General features: G+C 44.7%; 3 protein-coding genes across 7 annotated transcripts in view; all 3 read left to right on the forward strand.

Moving 5' to 3' along the window:
- LOC116940980 (F-box/LRR-repeat protein 20) overlaps positions 1-5,378 on the forward strand; it is a 39,394-nt gene extending 34,016 nt beyond the window's left edge. The window contains exons 14-15 of the mRNA XM_032951465.2: positions 638-850; positions 2,138-5,378. Coding sequence (XP_032807356.1) covers positions 638-850; positions 2,138-2,245 — 321 coding nt within the window. The 3' untranslated portion in view covers positions 2,246-5,378. The remainder of the gene's footprint in view (positions 1-637; positions 851-2,137) is intronic.
- Positions 5,379-6,117: 739 nt separating this feature from the next.
- Positions 6,118-11,920, forward strand: NIFK (nucleolar protein interacting with the FHA domain of MKI67). Its single transcript, XM_032951466.2, has 7 exons — positions 6,118-6,301; positions 6,913-7,041; positions 7,931-8,039; positions 8,898-9,109; positions 9,769-9,801; positions 10,275-10,400; positions 10,618-11,920. The coding sequence occupies exons 1-7, from the start codon at positions 6,182-6,184 to the stop codon at positions 10,864-10,866; spliced, it is 978 nt and encodes a 325-aa protein (XP_032807357.1). The 5' UTR covers positions 6,118-6,181; the 3' UTR covers positions 10,867-11,920.
- Positions 11,921-18,185: 6,265 nt separating this feature from the next.
- Positions 18,186-22,724, forward strand: part of LOC116940979 (CLIP-associating protein 2-like) — a 79,785-nt gene continuing 75,246 nt past the window's right edge. For all 5 annotated transcript variants that reach the window (XM_032951460.2, XM_076066119.1, XM_076066120.1 and 2 more), the window contains exon 1: positions 18,186-18,643. In XM_032951460.2, coding sequence (XP_032807351.2) covers positions 18,628-18,643 — 16 coding nt within the window. In that variant the 5' untranslated portion in view covers positions 18,186-18,627. The remainder of the gene's footprint in view (positions 18,644-22,724) is intronic.

A 22,724-nucleotide genomic window follows, 5' to 3' on the forward strand; every position in this document is an offset into this window, starting at 1 on the left:
AGGTGTGTAACGAATCGCCTCCTTCGTGGGTCGGTGAATTGGTGAATGTAGCACCTCCAGTGGCTGCATGGGGTCGTGTGAAGCCTTTACGTATAACGCACTCTAGTGGAATATTCACGCACAATTCATGCGCATTGTTTTCACCCAAATCATCTGAAATGTTCCTTTGGTAAATCTTGGAAGCTAAGCAGCCTGGAGACAGGCGAGTGATTGCATGGTTGACCACCATGTATAAGACATTGCTTAGGCTGATTCAAGGCTGCATAGTCAGCAGAGGGTGGTTCAGCCAAATGCATGGCTGTACATTGACTAGCATGGTGAAATATGGTCAAATAACCTGAGGAGATTCTCATTCAGCAGTCGATTGACAAAAGGGCTGTATGGCGACATGTATATTGTGAGCATAATAATTGATTGAAATCTACAAATTACCCTGTAACACAGAGGGCTGCATCTCAGTCGGGTCTGTCTGGGTCAGCGATCCGAAAATATGTTTCCACACTCAACACACCACATCCATATTCTTCACCATGGCTGTGACTACTCATCATGTTCCAGCCACTCCAATCTACCAGTGACCTAGGAAAATATTCGGTGACAAATCGATCCCCGGTTGGTTTACACGCCTACCGCGCAGAGCCTGTCGCACTGCGAGCTGATCACGGACGACGGCATCCGGCACCTCACGAACGGCGCGTGCTCGCACGAGCGGCTCACCGTGCTGGAGCTGGACAACTGCCCGCTGGTGACGGACGCCTCCCTCGAGCACCTCAAGGGGTGCCAGAGCCTGCAGCGCGTGGAGCTCTACGACTGCCAGCAGATCACGCGCGCCGGAATCAAACGCCTGCGGGTGCGTTGCCACCTTCACCGTGACCACCGTCATTTCATGCTCATACCGCGCCTCCCATGCAGTACGTCCCGAAGTGCCCAGCGCCAAGGGACTCGGTGGAAGGAGGCCTACATCCAGCAGTGGATGAACAAAGGGTTATAAATGATCTTAGCCCTATTCATATTCTTTGGTTCTTTCGTGTAAAGTCACATAGTTAGAAATATAAGAATACAAATAAAGTGAATAAAAATGATAAAAAATAAAATAAAATAAAAAAACATTCATGTAGACTGTAGCCTGGTTCTTAAGTTTGGTGAGTGTACTGGCAATCTATAGTGGACTGTAGTAATGGTTATTAAGCTGGGTGAGGGCACTGGCAGTCTATAATGTAGACTGTAGCCTGGTTTTTAAGCTTGGTGAGCATATTGGTATTCTGTAATGTAGACTGTAGCAATGGTTACGTTGTGGTTTTTTTATTTTTATCTTTATTTTATTTTTTATTACTGAAAGAACCAATAATTATTCTACATTATAGACTGCCAGTACGCTCACTCAGGTTAAGAACCAGGCTACAGTCTACATTATAGACTGTCAGAACGCTCACTCAGTTTAATAACCATTGCTATAGTCTACATTATAGACTGCCAATACGCTCACCAGCTTAAAAAAACATTAATACAGTCTACATTATAGACTGCCAGTACACTCACCAAACTTAATAACCAGGCTACAGTATACATTATAGACTGCCAGTACACTCACTCCAATTAAGAACCAGGCTGCAGTCTACATTAATGTTTTTTTGTTATTATTTCATTTTTATTTGTATTCACTTTATTTTTATTATTATTCTACCTACGTGACTTTACCGAAAGAATATGAATTCCTGCAGTCACGAAAGTTTTAAGTAAAAAATTTATCTTAGCCCTACGTGACCACATTTTGCTCGCCCTATCTGTAAGTCAGATCTGAACAAAGCCAATTATTGGATTATTCATTACGACGATTTTTTTGTATTTCTAAGCGTGAAGTCTGCACAGATGCCATCTTTATTATAACCACTTCACAATTCCTATATCTAATGTCAACCCCGAAGCAAATCACAGCCTATGTGCATATCCCTAGCTTTGAGCCTGCTTACACGCACTGCTGAAGTAATTACCGAACTGACATGCCGTCAGAGTGCGAGTGTCCAGTCTGTCAGTCATTCGCAGTTGACGTGGAGACGCGTTCACGCAGCTGTCGCGTCACATTTCACTCTCTCTTTTTTACTCACCGTGGACCCCCACGCTGTCTCCCTTTTTGCAGGCTCATCTGCCCAACATCAAGGTGCACGCGTACTTTGCACCCAGCACCCCTCCGCAGGTGGTGCCCGGCCCTCGCTCCCGCCTGTGCCGCTGCTGCGTCATCCTCTGATCACCGCCGTTCTGCGGTCGGCGTTGTTGACGGCGCTCATACTATCGACACCTTGCCCCTCCCCCCCCCCCCCCCCCACCACCGTGCGCTCTCCACGACCGGCTTAACTTATTTTGGGACAAAATTAAGAACTGAAAAAGGACAGTGGTCGTTATCTGGAACTATGCATCATTCTGCACAACTACTCTTGCCACCAACGCTTCATTGCCAGATGCTTTGCGAAGATAGGAGGGGGACCCCGACTTGGGAAAGTGTGCTCTCGTTTGTCATCAAACGTGGTTTGTCACAGAGGAGCCCTGTGTGCACGCAAGAGCGGTCTTTGACATTGGCCGTGCTGTGATGGTCTAAGTATTTGTGAACGATGTGGCATTGGTGTAGCACACTGTCGACTGACTGACATCATGGCTGGCTGAAGTGACCACCATTACAGAAGCAGGAGGAGAGGGAATGTGAAGGAAGCTTTTCTTTGCCACCCTGAAATAATTGATGCTACTTCGAGCAGCACAGCAGATGCCCTTACCCCTTTAAGCAACTTTACCCGCACAAAAAGCACCTCACACACACTCACAGCTGTCTGCCAACATCTTCGAAAATCACGGTCATAAACAGCTGCCGTGAAATGTGTAACTGTAATTATGCCGATTGAGAAATAGTTTTATTTTTGAAGGCTGTGGCTCATGACTCCGAGCTACACAATTGGTCCAAATGAATCACGCGGTGCCACACGCGTGTGTTTTAACCCTAAACATACTCGCTCAGATTATCAATAATGCATGTGCTCAAGCGCATGTCCCAGTAGGCACAGTGACATTAAGGTGTAGAGTTTAGTGTGGATGGATAATGTGGTTTTAGCTGTAAACATTGTAAAAGCAGCAGTGGTTTGTTGGTTTGTGTGTGTAAAATGTGTGTTTTTTTTACTTCGAACTTGGTTATCAGATGCTGCTAAGGCTTCAAGAAACCATCATTATACTTGGACTAGAAAAAAATATATACGGGACAATTATTTTATTTAATGTAGAAAATATTTTCTCTTGCATTTTTTTCTAAACATAAAATGTGTTTAGTTAGCCTTAAACGAGAAGTAAATAAACTTGAAATTTAGTGTTAATTGGGAGGAAAGGGCGAGTTTTATTCGGCACAACTTCTGTTGGCCCAGTAGCTATTGGGTGGTATTGATTATTCAATGTTCTGTCTAGAGCAGTTATCCTAATGTTCTTTTCAGGGCAGTCACTAATGCAATAGTGGTCTGCAATACTGGCGTGTAATTCTGGAGAGCATTTGGTAAGCCAATTTACTGATGCACGGTGTGGTGGAAGGGCTTACAATGCCCTTGACTTTCAGCTTGGTTGAAACCAATGCTTTGTGCAGTTGAAATTCAGCTGATGTTGGTGTGCAGGGTGCCACTTGCTGAAATAATGTGGCACGACTGATATAATGTGACACTTGCAATCCCCTGCCTGTTGAAATTCAGCACAATACGACCGTGTTACTGTCTTGGTACCTCATTCTGAATCAATGGCACCGTGTTCTGTGTACAAATATACATTATTTGAACATCAATGATAACATGTAAGCCAGGATAGAACTTAATTCAAAACAAACAAAAAGAACCATCAAGCATTCATATAGCCTGTTTGTTGGTACACTTTGCATTTTCTAGTTTTTATATAACACTTAAGATGCCGTGTGGACCATTTGGCTTCAGATTGAGGGCCCATCTTGTGAGCAAAAAAAAACCTTCCAACGCAAGCATTCACGATGGAAGCCATTAAATGTTACAAACAGAAATGTAAAAAAAATATATACAATCAAAAGTTAGCAAAGGACATTGTGAGACATTTGTCTTGAGAGCAGCACGGACTTGGGGGGAGGGGGACACTCGAACGTCAAGGCGCAGTGATCGTGATGGCCAGACACATTTTAATGTAAACCAACAACAGGCATCAGCAGTACTTGTCCATTTTACGAGTCAACGTGGGTAGATTAACTGTTTGGCTCATGAAACCTGCAGCTGACCGCCTAAAACATAAACCGACTGTGTGTAACAGCTGTATACATGTCCGAGCTATATCCATCTCCCATTTTCAACTTGGCCAGACAGTGCTCTAAACAGGCAACTGGATTGATACAAGATAGGGGGGGGGGGAAGCATTTGTGCCACAGGTTAACACGCAAGCATTAATACACATACCGTGGGCGACCACTTTGTTGCCATTGACTGCCGAATGTCAAGTCTAAATAGTGCATAAACGCTCCCCAAAACGAAGTACTTTATAATATGAGAAGGTGTGTTGTTACGTCTGTTCCTTTATGGTAGGGGGACAAAAGGAGGGAAGCATTGCAAGCCATAAAAAACGCCGTTTATAAAATGTGAACAATGTGCAGAGCAGTAACATTTGCCACCGTCAACAACTTGGAAGGGTTTACTATCCAAGCGGACCTTTCTTTAAAGCGATTTCCCCCCCGCCCACCCCCTACCTGAAGCCACTTGATGAGAGCCCTTTACAGCCGCCACAGGCACGGCTGACAACATCGCTTTCACAGACATCATCCCAGCTGGACGCAAAACTATTATCGCCCTTAAAGCGGAGCGACCGAGATAGTGTGAAAGGTGAAGTAGCATCTCCAACAGGGATGACATGGACCTTTGTGCAAGGACTGATATGAGAAACCCCCCCCACCGTCCAACTTTTCCTTTTTGGGACCCTGCCCATGTACCCCGGTGCAGTTGCACCACCTGCCGCTGATCTCCAAAACTACATGTGGTGGTTGGCTGGCTATGGAAGTCCCCAGTGTCCTTTGTGGGCCCTATGCCTTTTGTGTGTGGTAATCCAGTCATCGTCAAGTGTACTGGTGGATTGATGATGATGTGAGCAGGGAAATGTTAAATGCACTGGCTCTCCGTGTGGCCTGGGCTCAAGCCGCCCCCCCCCCCATGACGCATCTGCTGTCACATGTACTTCAATTCTGTATACATGTACTCATTTAATTAGATTTGATTACACTGGTAGCTGTATTTATGTTAATAGCTTTGCATTTTTTATTTTCTCTATTTTTTTTGGAAGTGCAAACATGTGAGTACATAATGCGTTGTACATGAATGAATGGAAAGTAAAGAAAAAGCTTTCGGAAATGCTGTAGGTATTTTTTTTTGGACTAACCGCATCAATTATCTTGGTTTCATGAATTGTCTAACCAGCGAGGAGGGGCTTGGCTTTAGAGGGGGGGGGGCTTAAAGGAAGAGTGGGCAGGGCTTCGTGGGGGAGTGGGCAGGGCTTTGTGGGGGTGGAGCTTCATGGTAGAGTGGGCAGGGCTTTGTGGGGGAGGGTCTTCATGGAGGAGTGAGCAGGGCTTCGTCGGGAAGGGGCGGGGCTTAGGGGAGGGGCTTCACGAGGCGGGGGGGGTGTATCCACCGTCAGAGCAGCCAATCAACAGCCAAGAGGGGCGGCCTCTTGCGTGGTCCAATCACAAGCATCTAATCCTGACCGGAAGCCGATCATGACGTGACGTGTAAGGACTTTTATTTGTATGTGGAGTAATTGAGAAGATCAGATTGTCTTTCTCCTTTGTTATTTTTTTAAAGTAAAAATGTATCTTTTTTGATTTAAAGCTTTCGTGACTGCAGGGATTCATATTCTTGGTGACTTTACTGGCAGAACCAATAATATAAAAATGTCTCCTTTGTTAATTATATCGGTTCCAAAGCTCCTCTTGATTTATGAAACGCCTGGCTCGTAAAAGCAATCGGCCAATCACTGATCGGTATAGTTACATTAGCCGCGCCTATTGATTGGCCAACCACGAGCCGGCTTAATTCCATTAGCCAATCACCGGGAAGGGCGCGGGTGCCCCCTCCCCCACACTGGGCCCGATCAATCCCGGCGTGCACCGCGGCGGGGAAGCACGTGGAGTACAGTGTTCTTGTACAGTAGAGCCATGGCCACGCATAAGGAGGAGGCCTCCGTGGCTCAGGACGCGAATCTGGCGCTGGATCCCGACCGGCAGCGCGAGTTCTCGAGAAAAGTGAAGACAATGAAGCCCGCTCCCCCCACCACGGTTCGATCTACCGCGCCGACGCTAACGGTCGCTCGCGAACCGCGCGTGTCAAGTTAGGGCCCTGAGACCTAGCCCGACTGGGCTGATCCTAAGGCCAGCCTTTAGAACAGTATATTCACAATGTATTTTCTTTGAGTAATGTTGCAAATGTATTGCTTGTCAAGGTTTAAACTTGCTCTCGCTGCCTGGCTTGTGAATGGTTAAACGTGCTGTTTTTTTGGTTACGTGTCTACTTCCGTTTGTTAATCCACTGCTGGATGAGGGCCTCCCCACGCCGTGGGCATGATCAAACTTAACGCTGGTCTTGTGCGGGTTGGTGATTACGAGATTAATTGATACTCTACAGCCGCGGAATTAGCTGCACTGCCCTCTGCTGACGACGTAGCCCTGAAAGCAACCAAAATTTTTTTTTATATTAACTTGCCCGTTAAACATCCCGCTACCCCGCACGTACATAAACATGCACGGTCATAGTTTGTTTATTCACTGCCGTCGCAAGCGGTAAGGTACTTAAATATGTTTCACGTCACCGATCTAGGCATAGCTGGCAGAAATTAATATCTCGCTGTGTCAAATTCTGAACTGTGCACTTTGAAATGTTTGGTGCGCAGGGCGCTATAGCCAAGCGCGGCGTGGTCTACCTGGGCCACATGCCACACGGGTTCGCCGAGATTCAAGTAAAGAAGTTCTTCAATCAGTTCGGCAAAGTGACGCGGATTCGCCTCTCCAGAAGCAAGCGGGTAATTGTCATTCATGCATTTACATCAATCCGATACTGGACGAATGCTCCACCACGCCATGTCGGTCACGGGGGTTGATTGACCATACTTGGTCATTGTAGCACGGGTTGGTTGAAGGAGGTACTCAGAACCGGTTCAGAATTCACTCACTACTGATTTTATCCGTGGCTTGGAATTCCAGCTAACCACTGCCACACTCATCCACCTGATTGCTATGCATTTATGCGTGAAAATTGACTTTTGGGCCCCCATGGAATACAAAGCTTATGATTTGATATTTCTGGCTTTTCAGAGTAGGCCAGTCGGCTTTTGTCAAGGAATTAGCCGGATTTAAGCATACATACAGCGCAGATAAGGCAAGAGAAAAGTGGAGAGAGACATGGCTCTATAAGATTACAAATTTAGCTGGTTTGCTGTGAGAGATGGATGGTTTCATCCCAAGCACGTGCGAGTTGCTCGTCTAGTTCTTATGGTCACTTCATACGGATTCTAGAAAATACGTGAATTTCTAATACCATAATGCCTAGTTTTTCTATACTGAAAAATACTTTCAATCCAGGGTCTGACAAGGTTTTAAGGGAACATGTGTGTGTATATATAATATTGATTATACATAACGCAATTAACGCAGTACAAATTGGGCTCAATAATGTACAGGTTGGTACTGTCCTATCCGCCTTAACACTGTCCCAGTGTAGCTCACGTCAATGATACTGTTTAGTCTCCAGCCAGGTTCTGATTTAATATAACGGAATTAAGCTTTTGTTGATTGCACCACTTACAGTATATATAACCTGTATGTGTGTGTCAAGAGCGCATCATAATTGCGTGGATGTCACAATGCTTTGTTATTTACATGTAGAAATGTATTGTTTTTTTCACCTTTTAGACTGGGCGGCCCAAGGGCTATGGCTACGTGGAGTTTGAATATGAAGAAGTGGCCAAAATTGTTGCAAACACTATGAACAACTACCTTTTCTACGAGCGCCTGCTGAAGTGTAAGATTGATGCTCCAAATGACTGTTCGTACTGTTGTATAACGCTTTCCATTTATTGTTTGAAAGTGTTAATTCATGTGCTGTATTTCGTCTGATTGTAACAAGAAAGGCACTGTAACTCATTAAGATGATCCAATGAGTGAATGTATAGTATAAGTTTGTGTTTCTATGAGGGACGTGCCCTTTTGAAAACTGACCAAATTGATCGAAGGGTTGATCAGAACTTTGATAGCCAAACCAGCCTGCCATTACGAAAAACAAACGTATGTTGGAAAGCGTAACTTAATACATTTGCATGATAGTTCCTAATTTGTTTTATAAAACTAGCAGTAACACGTGTGTACAAAAAAAAGTTAAGTGGTGTGACCTGACCTGGATGGTGGACAAACAATGGAGTAATTTGTTGTGATTACGCCTTGGACACCTGTTGACAGAAGGCCTAAATGCCATATTTTAGAATTTATACTGCCATTGATCGGACATTGTTCGATGATACGTCACCAAGTAGGTTAAGTGTAGTTTGGTGAAGGAGGGGGACCCGAAACCGATTCGACTATCACTTGCAACTGGTGTTATCCATGGTCGGGAATTGAGCTCAGATCATGAGTGAATCCGATAGCGAGAATCGCTGATGGGAGTGAAATGTGATTCTTACATCTGCATAAGGCACGCATGTTTAATATGTTTTTATCGGTCGCAAACAGTATAAGAACCGTCTTCCTCCTTCAGAGATGCATGCTCATTATTCCAAATGTACATTATATTTTACTACTGCGGTGTGAAAGAAGTTCAACATATGTTGCGCGGCATTGTTTAATGGAAACACCAATCCGCGTCCTGTTTCTGTATGTTGAACAGGCGAGTACATCCCTCCAGACAAAGTGCACGAAAAGCTCTTCGTGGGAGCCAACCGAAAGTTTAAAATGCCGACCTTCCCAGCCGTGAAACGCAACAACCGTCACCGTACACCGGAGCAGGCTGTCCGCATGACAAAGCGCCTTCTAAGCAAGGAGATGAAAAAACGCAAGAAGCTGGCCAGCTGTGGCATCGACTATGACTTCCCTGGATTTGTACGTATTTTACAATCATTTTAATGAAATTAATTTGAGTATTTATGGTCGCATTACTTGGGTCACGGTTGAACCGTGTTTGCATAAAAGTAAAAACTATATCTTGAAGCTCGCTGGGTTAATCTTCGCTCGTCCGAGGGTTAGTGACTCGGTGCCTGCGGAACTGGAAAGTGAACCAAATTATTTAAAAAACAGACTGTACATTCTATGTATGTCATTCAAATGTAATCAAATATTTGTATTGTCTAATTTACATGTTAATTATCTGTGTTCTATCCGGGTCACCCCTTCCACCATTTTCCTGGATCATTGAGAGTTGACTTACTTTTTAGGTAAATTTTTTTGTCATGTTAATATGACGTCGTTCATGTAATATAGTTAAACTACACCATATTCTGTTGTAGTCGTAAAGCTGGCCAATATAGACTACATTAGTGCTGTGTAGTTCAAATAAAATGTAATTTTATCCCGCATCAAGGCTTTTTTTATTCATGTCAAATATCGGGAATAAAAAGTTACGTGAAATAATATTGATAATGACATTTACGAGCAAGTTTTTAACTTGCACTTGTGGATCAAAACTACCAATCGATGTTCAGCAGTTATACCATGTGCCTTATATTTTATGTTTAAAGCATGAACCCTTTGCTCGTTTTCAGGCAGTGGATGCAAAAAAGATTCTAGGAAGTGCGGTGAGTAGATTTCGGTATTTAATATTTCTGTTTTTTAGTTAAATGCAGAAATTTATTTTTCACTAAGATTCAATGTGTAAATGTATTAGACCTTGTCTTTCTGTGTTAAAGGAGATTATAATTAATACAATGTTAGGGTAAAGTTGTCTTGCTATTGCAGACATGCGAAAAGAAAATTGGATAATTTGATCAAAGGGGTTGCCCAAAACGTGGTGGGAAACCCAGCACAAAAGGAATTAGTGGCTAAGCTAAAGACATCATATGGCATGCGTGGTGTGATGTCTTGGCACTCTGTGGCTCAGAATGTAACATTGCTAACAAATGCATCTCATTGTAAGCTTTTCCTGCCATATGACATAAGATTTTTAAAGTGGCTCCCACAGCAGATGTTCTGCTCTGGAAACTTGGAGCCAGACTTGTTTGCATGTGTGTGATTTTTCATATTTTTCTAAAACATGATTTTGTACTTAAAGGTGGGCAAGAAAACCAAAAAAAGGAAAGGAGAGACAAGTACGAAAACCATTGGGGAAATACCCGAGGCACCTGGGAATGAAACTGAAAACATTGAAGAATCCAAGGAGACGGAGGAAACTGAAAAAGTAATCTTTATATTCATATATTATTTAGTGTCCATTTACATAGTAACTTTTAAATTAATATATCAAATTGTTTGGTGATGCTGCGTTTGGCAATGTTGTACAAGTACAATTGTCTGATACGTCCGTGTTATTGATGAATATTGTTGAGGTTTTAATTAGTTATTATATGACGTCTATTTTTCAAAATATTACATTCAATGAAATATTGTCTGTTTAGGCTTTGGAAACATCGAAGACGGTGGATCCTGCCGAGATCGATATGGATTGGCTGGCCGGCCACGACGATGACGAGATCACCTTCCGCTCTCCTCCCAAAAAAGTGGCTGTATCGCCTCCTTGCACCTCTGAGGAAGCCGCTCCAGCCCAAGAGGAACCCACAACTCCGTCACCGAGTCCACTCAAACCTAAAGCGATGCAAAGAAAGAAGACTCCGAATCGCAAGGGGAAGGGCAAGAAAGTAAATTAAAACTTTTTGCTGCTCAAGTGTGAATTGGGCAAATTTTATTTACAAAAAAAATCTGTCTTTGATGTAAGATAATTTCTTCTGCTTTCTCTCAGCTGCTCTTTGTGTACAAAAATCCCACGTGTGGGTGCGTAGTTCGTAGGTTTCAAGCCCCTTACATTTATTATTTGTACTTCTGTGACACGTATATGTAACCAGATCTCATCACACTATACAGAAACTGGACATATTTATTTTGTAGAGATTCGCACTGGCCGTGCATTTTGCATGTGATACCACACGAATCTGGCTGGAGCCTGTGGGATGTGGGTGATGTCATCAACGTGCAATTGTTTGCCCGTCCACCAGCCAGCAAAACTTTGATTGTATAATATAAAAAAAAAATTGTTCATAGGCCGAGTAAACAAAGAACGGCGTTGAGCTTGGACTGAAATAGTAACTTAGATTCTGTGGCCTGGCATGAACTATATTTTAATGAACTATACGTTTTTCTGGCTCGGAATTACTCTCGGTTTCTTTTGGTATAACTTAACTGTGGTCTACATTCAATGGTATATCAATCAGATCTAAGTTTTGCAAGTGGAAAAGTGATGGAGTTATAGATTAAGCATATCAATACAAGCTGGAATAATGTGTCGTATACCCAGTGTAAATGAATTTGCGGAAATATAATTTTACTTTTTACTAAAGTATGCAGCAAGCGCATTGCAGACATTTCCTCCAGCTGTTAGGTGGAGCCATGAGTTCCCCATAGTTGTAACTCCGCACTCCTTCTCGTGTGTAGTCGTGTGTGTCACCGACATGTGCCAGGCACTAATTACACTGAATAATACCGAGTCGTGTCATGGATGAGTCACATGATGATACAGTAATTATAGAATGCATTTCCTTATTTTATATATAACTATGCTAATTTTTCAACCCACTTGTCCCATATTAAATCTCTTGCAACAATGTCACGTCAAGTAATACAGCTTATTTTCTGTCGGTATTTTGAATTCATGATGAATATTTCATAGATAATATACAATGATTAAAACGTTTTTTAGGCATGTCGGCATGTTACTGCTGCGTAGCTTTTTTGCAGTTGTGCTCTATAGCTCTGGACGTGTTGGGTTGTTACCGTGAGTTTGCACAAGTCAGACAACCTGAAAACAAGCTCAGAGCCACATTGGTCTGTTGATTTTCATTAAGTTCAGAACAAAAACTTAGTGCAAAGAAGCTTAGAGACGCACACGCCTGACATGCTGACAAGAATGGATAGATGCAAGACTACAAGTGTCAACTTATTGAGTTAAGAAAAGTGGGCTTTGGCAGAACACGTTGCTTGAAGGGATGAGGGCCGGTGGTCAAGACTAATAGTGGACTGGCAGCTGGAGTTGGAAACATGCCCCACAGGATGGCCGTCGTGGAGAAGGAGCTACGTGGAATTGCCTCGCGTGCGGATGCCTTCAGCCAGCAGTGAATTTACAAAGGGGTGAAAGTTATTTCATGATTAGTATATGGTCTCATAAGTGCAACATTGCATTTTTTTTATTTTGTGCGTTTCATTATTTAATTGCTACTGCCACGTGCAGTACACACGGGGAACCAGGCCTCCAGTGATGGCTCCACTGAGCTGTAAGTAGGTAAGCAAAACTCTCTGCATGGATATATTCTAACGAAACGATCCAAATTGGATACAATGTAAGCATCAAATTGGTCCGACTGAGGAAGCATCTGCGTGCAATGGAGCACTGCATGCTTACTGTACACAGATGAAAAGCGCCAAAAAACCCCTCAATAGATGATGCATTGCAAAGAGGAGGCGAGGCCAGCAGTGTGGGGCTGGAGTGGACAAGCACCAAACCCGGACCAATTATCCCTTTTACTGACCAAAACGCGCCAACCAGTCGGTAATCGGAGCCCTCATAACTGACCTTGGCCAACTAGCCAGCTAATCACCAATGCTTCCTTTACCACGTAAACCACCATGAACATATTCACCAACCTGCCAGTAGTACTCGCCCTCCCACTGACCGTAACTCTCACCAACCAACTACTACGTTACTTCCCATTAATCCTACACCTAAACTCCACTTCGCCAAAGGTCCTTCACTTTTTATTCGCTTGTCAGTTGTGATGTTTGCGGAGCCTTGACCATCTCCATGTAGGGATGTTACACCACTGGTTACACAGGTGACTACTGGCCACACCAAAAACATGTGGTTGATGTGCTGCAGTGTTCATTCAATATTTTCCATCCAATTAGAGAGGGCAACCTTTAATGTTACAGAATGGTCCATATAACTGGATATAAGTTGCAATTTTAAGATCCCTTCAAGTGACCTGACAGTAGGGGGTAGCACTTCACTACCCGCTCTGGCACAGAGTAATGTTCATTCAAACCGATGTTTTAAATTATCAGCTGGAAGTCATGCAATGTGATAGGGTTGTTTTTACATGCGATTATTGACTGACCACTTGAAACCCCTGTTTAGTTACAGGTGGTTCCTGCCTGCATTGAACCCAGGATCTAAGCGCTGTGCCACCCAGCCATTTGATGCGCTGCAGTCTTAAAATAAGTGCTAGTGGGTCATTGTATCAAGGTGAATATCTCTTTAGGATAAAATTCTGCCAATGAAAAACTATAACAATGCACTCGCTATAATATCAATACAAATGAATGTGTTGTTTTTTTAAACGATGTACAGTATTTACATTTTAAACCTTGCAATGCAACTTGATAAAATGGTAAAATACTTGAACATTAATTGCCCCAAAAAATAGCATCGCTATTACTCCTGTACATAAAACATAAGAAATGTAGCCTCCATAATCGTCTTTATCCAGGAAAGACTCACCGAGTCTGAATACTCTGTCAAAAGGGTTCTGCATTGGGATGTTTGATCCTCTTCCAATATTGAGAAATTGGCATGTGGGAGGAAACCGGAGTACCCGAGAAAAACCGTACATACCAGTAGATGACATTCAAACGACCACACAGATTCAATAATCCATTGCTGCACTGTCATCTGGCCAGCTCACAGTTCAAGCCTCCAACACCTGGTATTTCCAGGCAGTCTCATATCCAAGTACTGACCAGGTTGAACGCAGCTTCGCTTCCCAGATCTGATGAGTCCGGGAAAGTTCATGGTGATTTTGTTGTAGACTGCAAACCCAACCCATTGTTTACCATGTCAACTATTAACAGGTAATTTTCATTTAAGGAGTTAATTTGTTATTTGATTCGTGTACATTTAAAGATGTTCTTAATTTTCAATACAGTTGCTAACCAAGAGTTAACTTTTTTGTGAGGACTTTTTTTTAGTTACTAGACCCTGGAGTATCCAAACGCATTAATTATCCAGAGAGAAATACACTTCGTGCTGCAGCAGTAGCTGAATTCTTGATGCGGTGCATAATGCGAATGCAGTCACCGCTCAACAATTGGAGGACTGTCAGGTCTTGTTGCTTTCTGCCTGCTCCACTTTGCCTAATCTAATTAGCTGCTTAAGCCAGACGTAGTTATGGTGGTCAGCGGCGCAGGTAAGCGTCTGTCTGGTGCAGATGGCTCGCCACCGCTTAAGGAATTGCCTTGGGTAAAGCCACCCACCCCCACCTCTGTTTGATCACCTCCCATCATGGTGCCTCCGCTTGACTTTTCTGCTTCCACAGTCCTGCACACTAGCCCCCAGAAGCAATCGAGCTGTCGCAGCTCAACCATTTGGACACAAAAAAGATTGAGGGGCATTAATCATAAACACTGCCTTGTAATATACACATATATAGTCGGTTGACGTTTGGACTAGGGCTCTTAGAGATGAGAGGGCAAGGTGATATATTGATTTATTATAGGTGGCGTTTTTACTTTGGTGTCCTGAGTTAACCAAGACATTTTAAGAGTAATGTTCACTATAAATAGACTTTTAAAAGTACTGAGAAAATCAAATACTGTACATATAAACAACTGACATTTTCTCAGCACACTGCCACCCCCACATACATTCTATGGCTGGTAGCTATCTATCATAGAGCCTAACGCTCCATGTTGTGTACACGCACAGCCCTCTTGTCAATCAAACTGCTGGATGTGGGCCTCCCCACGCTGCGTGGGTCGTGGGAGTTATTTTGACAATTCTTCACCACGATGGTCATTTCAGATTGACGAAGGTGGGGAGCATACGTCAATAAACAATATCTTGGTCGGGACTGTGGGTCATTTCTAATGACCGCCTAGACCAAATGTAATTGCCTAATATGGTAATGTATACACATTGCTAAGCTAAAAAACGTCACTAAACATAAGTATCGGTCACTTCACGAAATGCCACATGCATTAAAGAACTGTTGGGCTGACAGATTAAGCAGAGATAATTGTGCTCTGAGAATCTGAAACCCCATAGCGCTGGTGGCCTGCAGGAGGCTGAGACCCCGCCACCCTGTTGATTATTGTAATGATCCAATTTTAAATATCAATTATGTATATTTGGATTGCAATGTCTGTCACCGGCATTGTGCACGTGGTGTTGATGATGACGATGATCGTAACAAAATAAAGACATTCTGGTTTACTCTCGCGTCTGGTGGTTCAAATATCCAGCGTGGGGAGTCCCATCATCCACCAGTGGATTGACAAAAAGGGCTGTACACGTACATAATGACATACGATGACGATTACGACTATAAAATAAATAAATAAAAATCCCATTTTATCTCGCATTTGCATCGTCTGCGCCACTAACCCCCACGCACAACTCCCTGCAAATGCATTTCCCCCCTAATCTCTTTTAATGCGCGCTGGCCGCATGCTTCAGCTTTCCTCGACATTTCAATTTAAAGCTTTCGTGACTGCAAGGATTCATCTTCTTTGGTTCTTTCGGTAAAGTCACGTACACTTTACCGACTTTAACCGAAAGAATATTTCCTCGACATCATCAACGCCGGGCCGCCCGTGTTGACCGGCATCTTTAGCACCGAATATCCAAGCATGAGTTTGCTGCTCATTGGCCGTACGAAGTCATCACCACCACCACCATCACCACCACCACCACCGCCGCCGCCGCTCACTGCAGTGGTCAAGCCGCGTGTGCGATGCCCCCCACCACCTCGCACTCTCACAGAAGAAAGCCGTGGGCAGCTGTCGGGGCACGCTCGGCGCACAGCAAGCCACGGGCTCAGGGATCCCCGTCGCTCACGCTTTGCCGAGGTCACGCACGTCTCTGTTGGGTCCTCAACGGCGACCTCACGCATCCATCGGTTGTTTTGTGTGTTTGGTGCCAGCCTCAACGTGCAAGGGGCCACGCGACTAATAAGCCACAGCCGTAGCGAGCGCGCGTGTGTGTGTGTGTGTATTTAATATATTAATGTTTAATATTTCCTTAATGTGGGTTGACGGGTGCGAAATATTTTTACAGGTCGCCGACCCGGTTTCTGAAATTGCGCTTTGACCGCATTGCTAACGTCTCCACGGTCAACGCACGTGTGGCCATCGAAAGCGACCGCTTTAATTGGCCTCTACGTCTGTTTATATCCGCTAAATAATAATAACAATCAGAATCAATCCACCGCTGGATGAAGGTTTCCCCCCCCCCACGCCGCGTCTGTCGTGCGGCTTGCTTTGAGACTTTAAACTCGGCCACCCTTGGGGTCGCGAGTGGCGATTTCGGTGAAAGTGTGTTGCCGGTGGATCGCTCACCGTTACACCACCGCTCCCGTGTAGGTCACCACGGAGGTGGTTGTTTGGCGATGCTTCCCACCACCCCCCCCCCCCGGACCGTGGTTGGCGAGAGAAGCTGGGGGAATTGGGGGGCCAGGCTGAGCCCCCCCCCAGGTATCAACTTTGACCACCGACGTTAGGCGCAGGCAGGAATTCAAATTCGGGGTCGCAATGCTGCGGTCAGTGGCGCGTCTCCACCGATATTCGTGGCATTTTTGGGAAATTGACTTAATTAAATAGTGATGTGGAGAATTATATTAATAGATGAATTTCCCTTGGATGCTAAATAATAAATCTGTAAAAGTGATGTGGGGTGGGGGGGGATCCATATGGAATGTACTGACGGATTAGCAAATTTTCAGCTTTCATAAATATAATTTGGCAATTTCAAACTGTTGCATATTTGCTCAAATAAGTACTGTATGTGTATACACAATCCTGCTGTTTGCATAATGCACCGCACGTCAATAAAACAACCAGGCATGGTATGTTTGAGTGTGTATGAATACATGCGGTATATATTAAATAATATACTGCATGTGCGTTTTTTACTCGGCTGTGTATTTAGTGCACAGGTAAACACACAGGCAGTATACAAATGCATATACAGCACAGTGCATTTGTATTTCCATGCCTTCTGTGCGGTTAAATATGAATGCAGGATATTTAAACGTGTCTACTACATGAGGTTATTCTGTGCATGCTGGATGCTGCTCAAGTAACACACAGTATATATCATCTTATATATACTGCATATGTGCGTACTTACCTTCTGCGCTTGTATACACAAACACAGTATACATAACATTATATACTGCATGTGTTTGATATGTGCATGCTGGATACTACTCAAGTAACACACACAAACAGTATATAATTGCATATAAACTGCATGTAGTATACACAAGACATGCGTGCATATTCTGAGTACAAAAATACATCGGTGGGTACATATCAATAAACGCAGCAAATATGAAATTACACACTGCCTGCGTGTTTACTTTAGCGGTACATGTATGCAGGAAATTGTTTAAGTGTTCATATACACAAGACATTGCTATTTTACATTACAGTGCTTCCAGTTGAAAAACAAAAATAAACATACATCGCACTATTCTTTCAGCACGCAAAAGCAACATTCATTCGTCCTCTCGTTCGTGGTACAGCTGTATGTATCATTAGGGCTGCGAACTGACATTGTCCGTCTTGGGGTAGGTATATGGCTCGTTTTCAAATTCAACCCCCCCCCCTCCACAAAAATGCTAATGTTTCTGCAATGGCATTGCAGTTGTTAATCTGCAACACAGGCACGAGGGCATTGATTCTTCTCCTCTCTCGTTTCCTTCCCCGCTTTTGGGGGCTTTGACAAGACGGGGAACGCGCTGGGAAAGAAGCAAAATATAGAACAAAAAAGATGTAAAAGAAATCCTCGTGTAATCGTCGAAATAGGAGAGAGCCTTGCGCGTATTGCTTGCGATGTGCGTGCTACGAATGTGACCTCATTGAGCCGCCCTGTGTCTCGCACGGGGGGGGGGAGAGAGAGAGAGGAAGAGAGTGGGGGAGAGAGGAGATGAGAGAGGGTAAGAGAGAGGAGGAGGAGGTGGGGAGAGTGTGCTCTTATTCTAGAAGGTTTGTGCCGTGCGGTTGTTTGTGTGCGGAGCGCGCCGTGCTGGCTTCGCCGTGCCAGTGCAGTGCCGGAGAGGAGGAAGCGAGGCGATGATGGAGCCAGTGGGATGATCCATCCATGGCATCCTCCACAACCCCCCCACGTCCTCTCTCCTCCTCCTCCTCCTCCCAATGAGAGACTGAGAGAGAGAGAGCCTCTCCCGCATAAAGAGGCAATTGTGACCGGCGGCTTCTGTCCCAACAACGCTCTCGCTTGCTCCTGCTCTCGCTCTCTTGTGTGTGTGTGGGGGGTTTTGTAATAATAATAGGGGAAAAAAATAGCTTGTCAATTATTTATTTATTTAATCCGCTAACCCCCCCCCCCCCGCCAACCCCCCCCCCCCTACCGCCTCGACCATCTCTCGACGCAAGAAGAAGCGTCCAGCAGCATTCATCACACAATGGCTATCGGGCAAGGTGAGTGAGCGCGAGAGAGAGACATTTTGTGTGAATGTTGGTTTTAGGTTTTGTTGGGGGGGTTGAGGGGTTGCTGGTGGTGGTGGTTGATGGTGGTGATGGTGGTGGTGGCTCGCGTCTCTGGCCGTGGATGCGGAGTGATGCGGCGGCGGCGGCGGTGCTGAATTGTCAACGAGACGTCGGTGCTGCCCTCGCTCTGCGTCCCAATCTACCCGACGGGGCAGCGGGCAGGCAAGGCGGGCGGGCGGGCAGCCCCCGGCTCCGCGTCTCCCACCCACAACAACACCGCCCCCCCCTCCTCCTCCTCTTCTCCCACCTCCACACGCATGCTAAAATGTACAATACTCACGGACCGATTCCTCCGTTTCTGCAGCCTAAAATAAACATAGCGATATCGCGGTGGCGTTCACGTTCACGCAGCCAGTGGGGAAGAAATGACGCGGGTAATCTCTTTGCCGATCTCGGGAAGGTAATGTGAAGGTTGAAGATATTTTAGCGCACATGGACGATGGTTCCGTTAGGACTGACGCAGGCATACAAGAATACAATTGTGTGTTTCGTAAATCAAAGCTTGCCTTTTTGCCTGCTCCCCACAGCGTTTGTATTCCCAGTGCAGCAGCAGCAGCGAAATGTTTTTTTGCAACGAGAACAGATTGCAGTACTGTACAGTGTATTTGAAGCGTATCATTCTCAGCGTTTGCAGTGGCGCACTCTTGGTAATGCGTGTCAACGGAGGTAAACCTGGCTTGCTTGCAAATCATTCTCATTAATTTTATTTTCTGTCGGTTAACGTGCACAGATCGAAGCGGAATTGCCATAACGAGCGTGACGTTTCCTCCCCATGCCCTGTCATCGCTAATTACAGTGTCCGTAATTGCGATGAGGATTTGAAATTCCTTTTGAAGATTTCATATTTTTCTGAGAATGTCCCCCTCTTGACATCTTTGCATCGCAGCCTCCCAGAGGTTGGAGCTCCCCATCCGCCTCCAGAATCTCTGATTGATGGCATTGAAGTGTGGCACGTAACGAGACAATCTTGTGCTGTGCTGTGGGTCAGGGATGAGTTTCGGATTTTTCGGGACAATTACGGATCTTTCTTCAGTTTTTTTTCGGACCATTTTACTCGAGTGTGATCATTTAACAAGCAATTCGTGCTCACAAAAAGTCGACCAATGCCACGTAACACCACTTTGGCGGGAAACGCTGACCAGATGCCATGGAAGTAACCTCGCATCCTGTTATGTCATCTTTCCGGCTCAGTGAGAAACAAAACACTTTTTTGGATTATTCAAAAAATGCCATATCTTCGCCCGAGCTTTCGGACTAATCCACAAATGTAGAACATATTCCTGGTGTGGGCTCATGTGGCCTCCTTTCATCAAGAGGGAGTCACTTGGCTCACACCTGATGGCTGGCTCATCAATGTGCTCGTGTCAGCTGTCATGCATTCCCATTACAATTCCATGCTGAGCCAAGACTCTTCTCATAACACGCGTGTTCAGGAGCAAGGCAATGCCAGTAAGAAGGTGATAGGTTATGAACATTCAAATCTGTCCATTCAGGGAGTTTTTGGTGTTTTCATTTATATAGTAGGCTGACAGTTCAATCAAGGACCTTCAGAGGCAACAGAGCATTAACAGAAGCATACAATGAGTCGGATATTACAATTTACACCATGGGGCTTTGAGAAGAGCGGGCAATTTGAAATGTTTACATTTTAGAGATGAATGCAGTGATTGTTTTTAGAGTTGGGGTTCCACACCGCTGGCAACGCAGAACCATTAATTGCATTTATTTCTTTGCACATGGCAATGTATTGATGTGCCGAGTGTGGAAAGTATGGTGTCTATCTTCCGTCAGTGAAATATGAGGGGATATCGAATGCACCTGCAGATGATGCTTGATATCGAAAGAGACACATTGACGCTTCATTTCGTCTCATGGGAAGTGGTCTAAGCGTCTGCTGATGAACTTATGTTTGACCAAATGTAGTGGGGATTTTTTTCCCCCTTTTTTCAGTGCTGATAATATCTTTGGCATTGAGCCTGTTTTTGAGTTGTTCCAGCAGCACTTGCCAAGTCGTACAGAAGAACTGCGTGGAATACTAATCGAATCGCCGAATGTGTGCCAGGTTACTGTACATTCGGCGGGAGTGCATGTGGCATATAACAGTTTGACAGGTCGTTACAAAAAAGTGATTGCCACTTATCTGTGTTAAAAGGTAAGGGCAGGAATGCCTTCGGATGATGAAATCCAATGCTGGGGAAGAACATTGGAAATTGTCATTGAAGCAGCAGTCATGTGGAAAGGAAAATAATAAGCCTGAGGAGTGGAGCGATTAGCACGCTGCCCTGTAAACTCGGCAACCTGAGTTCAATTCTTCACCACAGTTGACATCCGTAGCAAGTGGTATATGAACCAGACCCATGCATCCACTTCACGAATCCACAATGCCAGTGTGGTATGTGGAGACTTTCATCCAGCAGTAATATTACGAGGGCTCTAAGGGGGTGGATAATTGGGGGCACTGTGCTTTGAACCCAGCGACCTGAGTCTGATTCTCAGACTCGGCTACCATCGACGGCGACTGATATATATGAACCGGCCAGAGGCCACCGCTTCACAAACGTACAATGACAAATTTGAAGAAGTCGGTCAAACAACCCACGTCAAAGACCCGCTGTGGGTAGGCCTTCATCCAGCAGTCTTATTGCCTAAGAGAATAACTTATTATTAATTAGTATTTTAAAGAAACAACTTTTAACATAATTTCAGTTCGTGGAAGCCAGTGGGCTTAATATTCAAGTGAATCGACTGTAAAAAAAAAACGTTTCTCATTGTAAGCCGCTTTTCCGCTACTTACAGGAGGTGACCTTTTTTTTGCCAAATGCCTGACATCTGGCTGCTGGAGTAAACACGCGGAAACTCTTGAGTGCATGTGTGTGCGCGTTCATGTATGTGCGCTTGTTTCAATGCGTGTGTGCATGTGCGTTTCTGCATCTTTGTGACCTTGATTTGCAAATTTGCGGAACCGTGTCCGGGCGCCGTCCAGTCTCAGGCGGTGGTCTTATGACCAGCCTCACGCCAGAGTGTATAAAAGATTGCCTTTCACAATCACACTTGCATTTGGGCTCTTTGTCAAGGTCCACCGAAAGCCGTACTACCGCAGACACTGTATTAACACGCGTTTAATAACGGAGATTAAACAAAGCAACAACATGCAATGATGGCAAATGCCAATGTGAATTACGTATGTTGAACTTATTTCACACCGCGTTAATCGGAGGTGCGGTGGAAGGACAACAAACTAAACACAAAAATGTTGTACAACTTAAACCTCGAAGTAAAAAATCATCCACTTCTTCTTAATGCAATAATTGTGACATGTCTACAGATAAGTTACACAGTTTATGGCCCAAGACAGATTTAAATTATCACTCGCCGCTGACGTTCGCTGTTGCCGGTAATCGAACCGAGGTCGTCAGATTCATGGTGCAATGCGTCAATAGCTAGCAGATAACTCCGATGGACAATTAGGCATGGGAAAGCCTTCATCCAGCAGTGGACTGACAAAGTGCTGTACGGTACACTTCATGGCACCATGCAGATGTCGTTACGTGCCGCAGTTTGACGCACGCAAACGTGAATGCCAGTCCCTGTTACAAGGCAATCGGGTGAGATTCCTGCGATGCCAGTCTCAGCGTCTTCTTGTAAAAGGTGAAGGTGCAGCCCTTACAATGTGTTGATCATGCCACTGCTAGCAGAAGAGCCTCCACGAGAGAGAGTGCTCTAGACAGGCAGCTCTAGAGATGTCCTTGTCTAGAGGATATGCTTGACCAACTCTTCCATGCTGGCCAAACATCTTGGAAGAGGTGGGTATATCCACACTTTATCTCACCACACGCAACCTGTCGATCAACTAACTGCGGTGTTCCCATTTATACTGCTGGGTGGATGTAGGTGGGAGGGGAGGGACTTTAATAAACTTGTCCCATTGTTTCATCTGCCGCGCCGAAAGAGAGTACCGATGACCTCTGGATTGCAAGTCCATTGTGCCCACCATTACCACCGTGGTGTACTG

Source organism: Petromyzon marinus, chromosome 10, assembly GCF_048934315.1.
Source record: "Petromyzon marinus isolate PM22_M1 ecotype Great Lakes invasive population chromosome 10, UKy_Petmar_22M1.pri1.0, whole genome shotgun sequence".
NCBI classification, from domain to species: domain Eukaryota; kingdom Metazoa; phylum Chordata; class Hyperoartia; order Petromyzontiformes; family Petromyzontidae; genus Petromyzon; species Petromyzon marinus.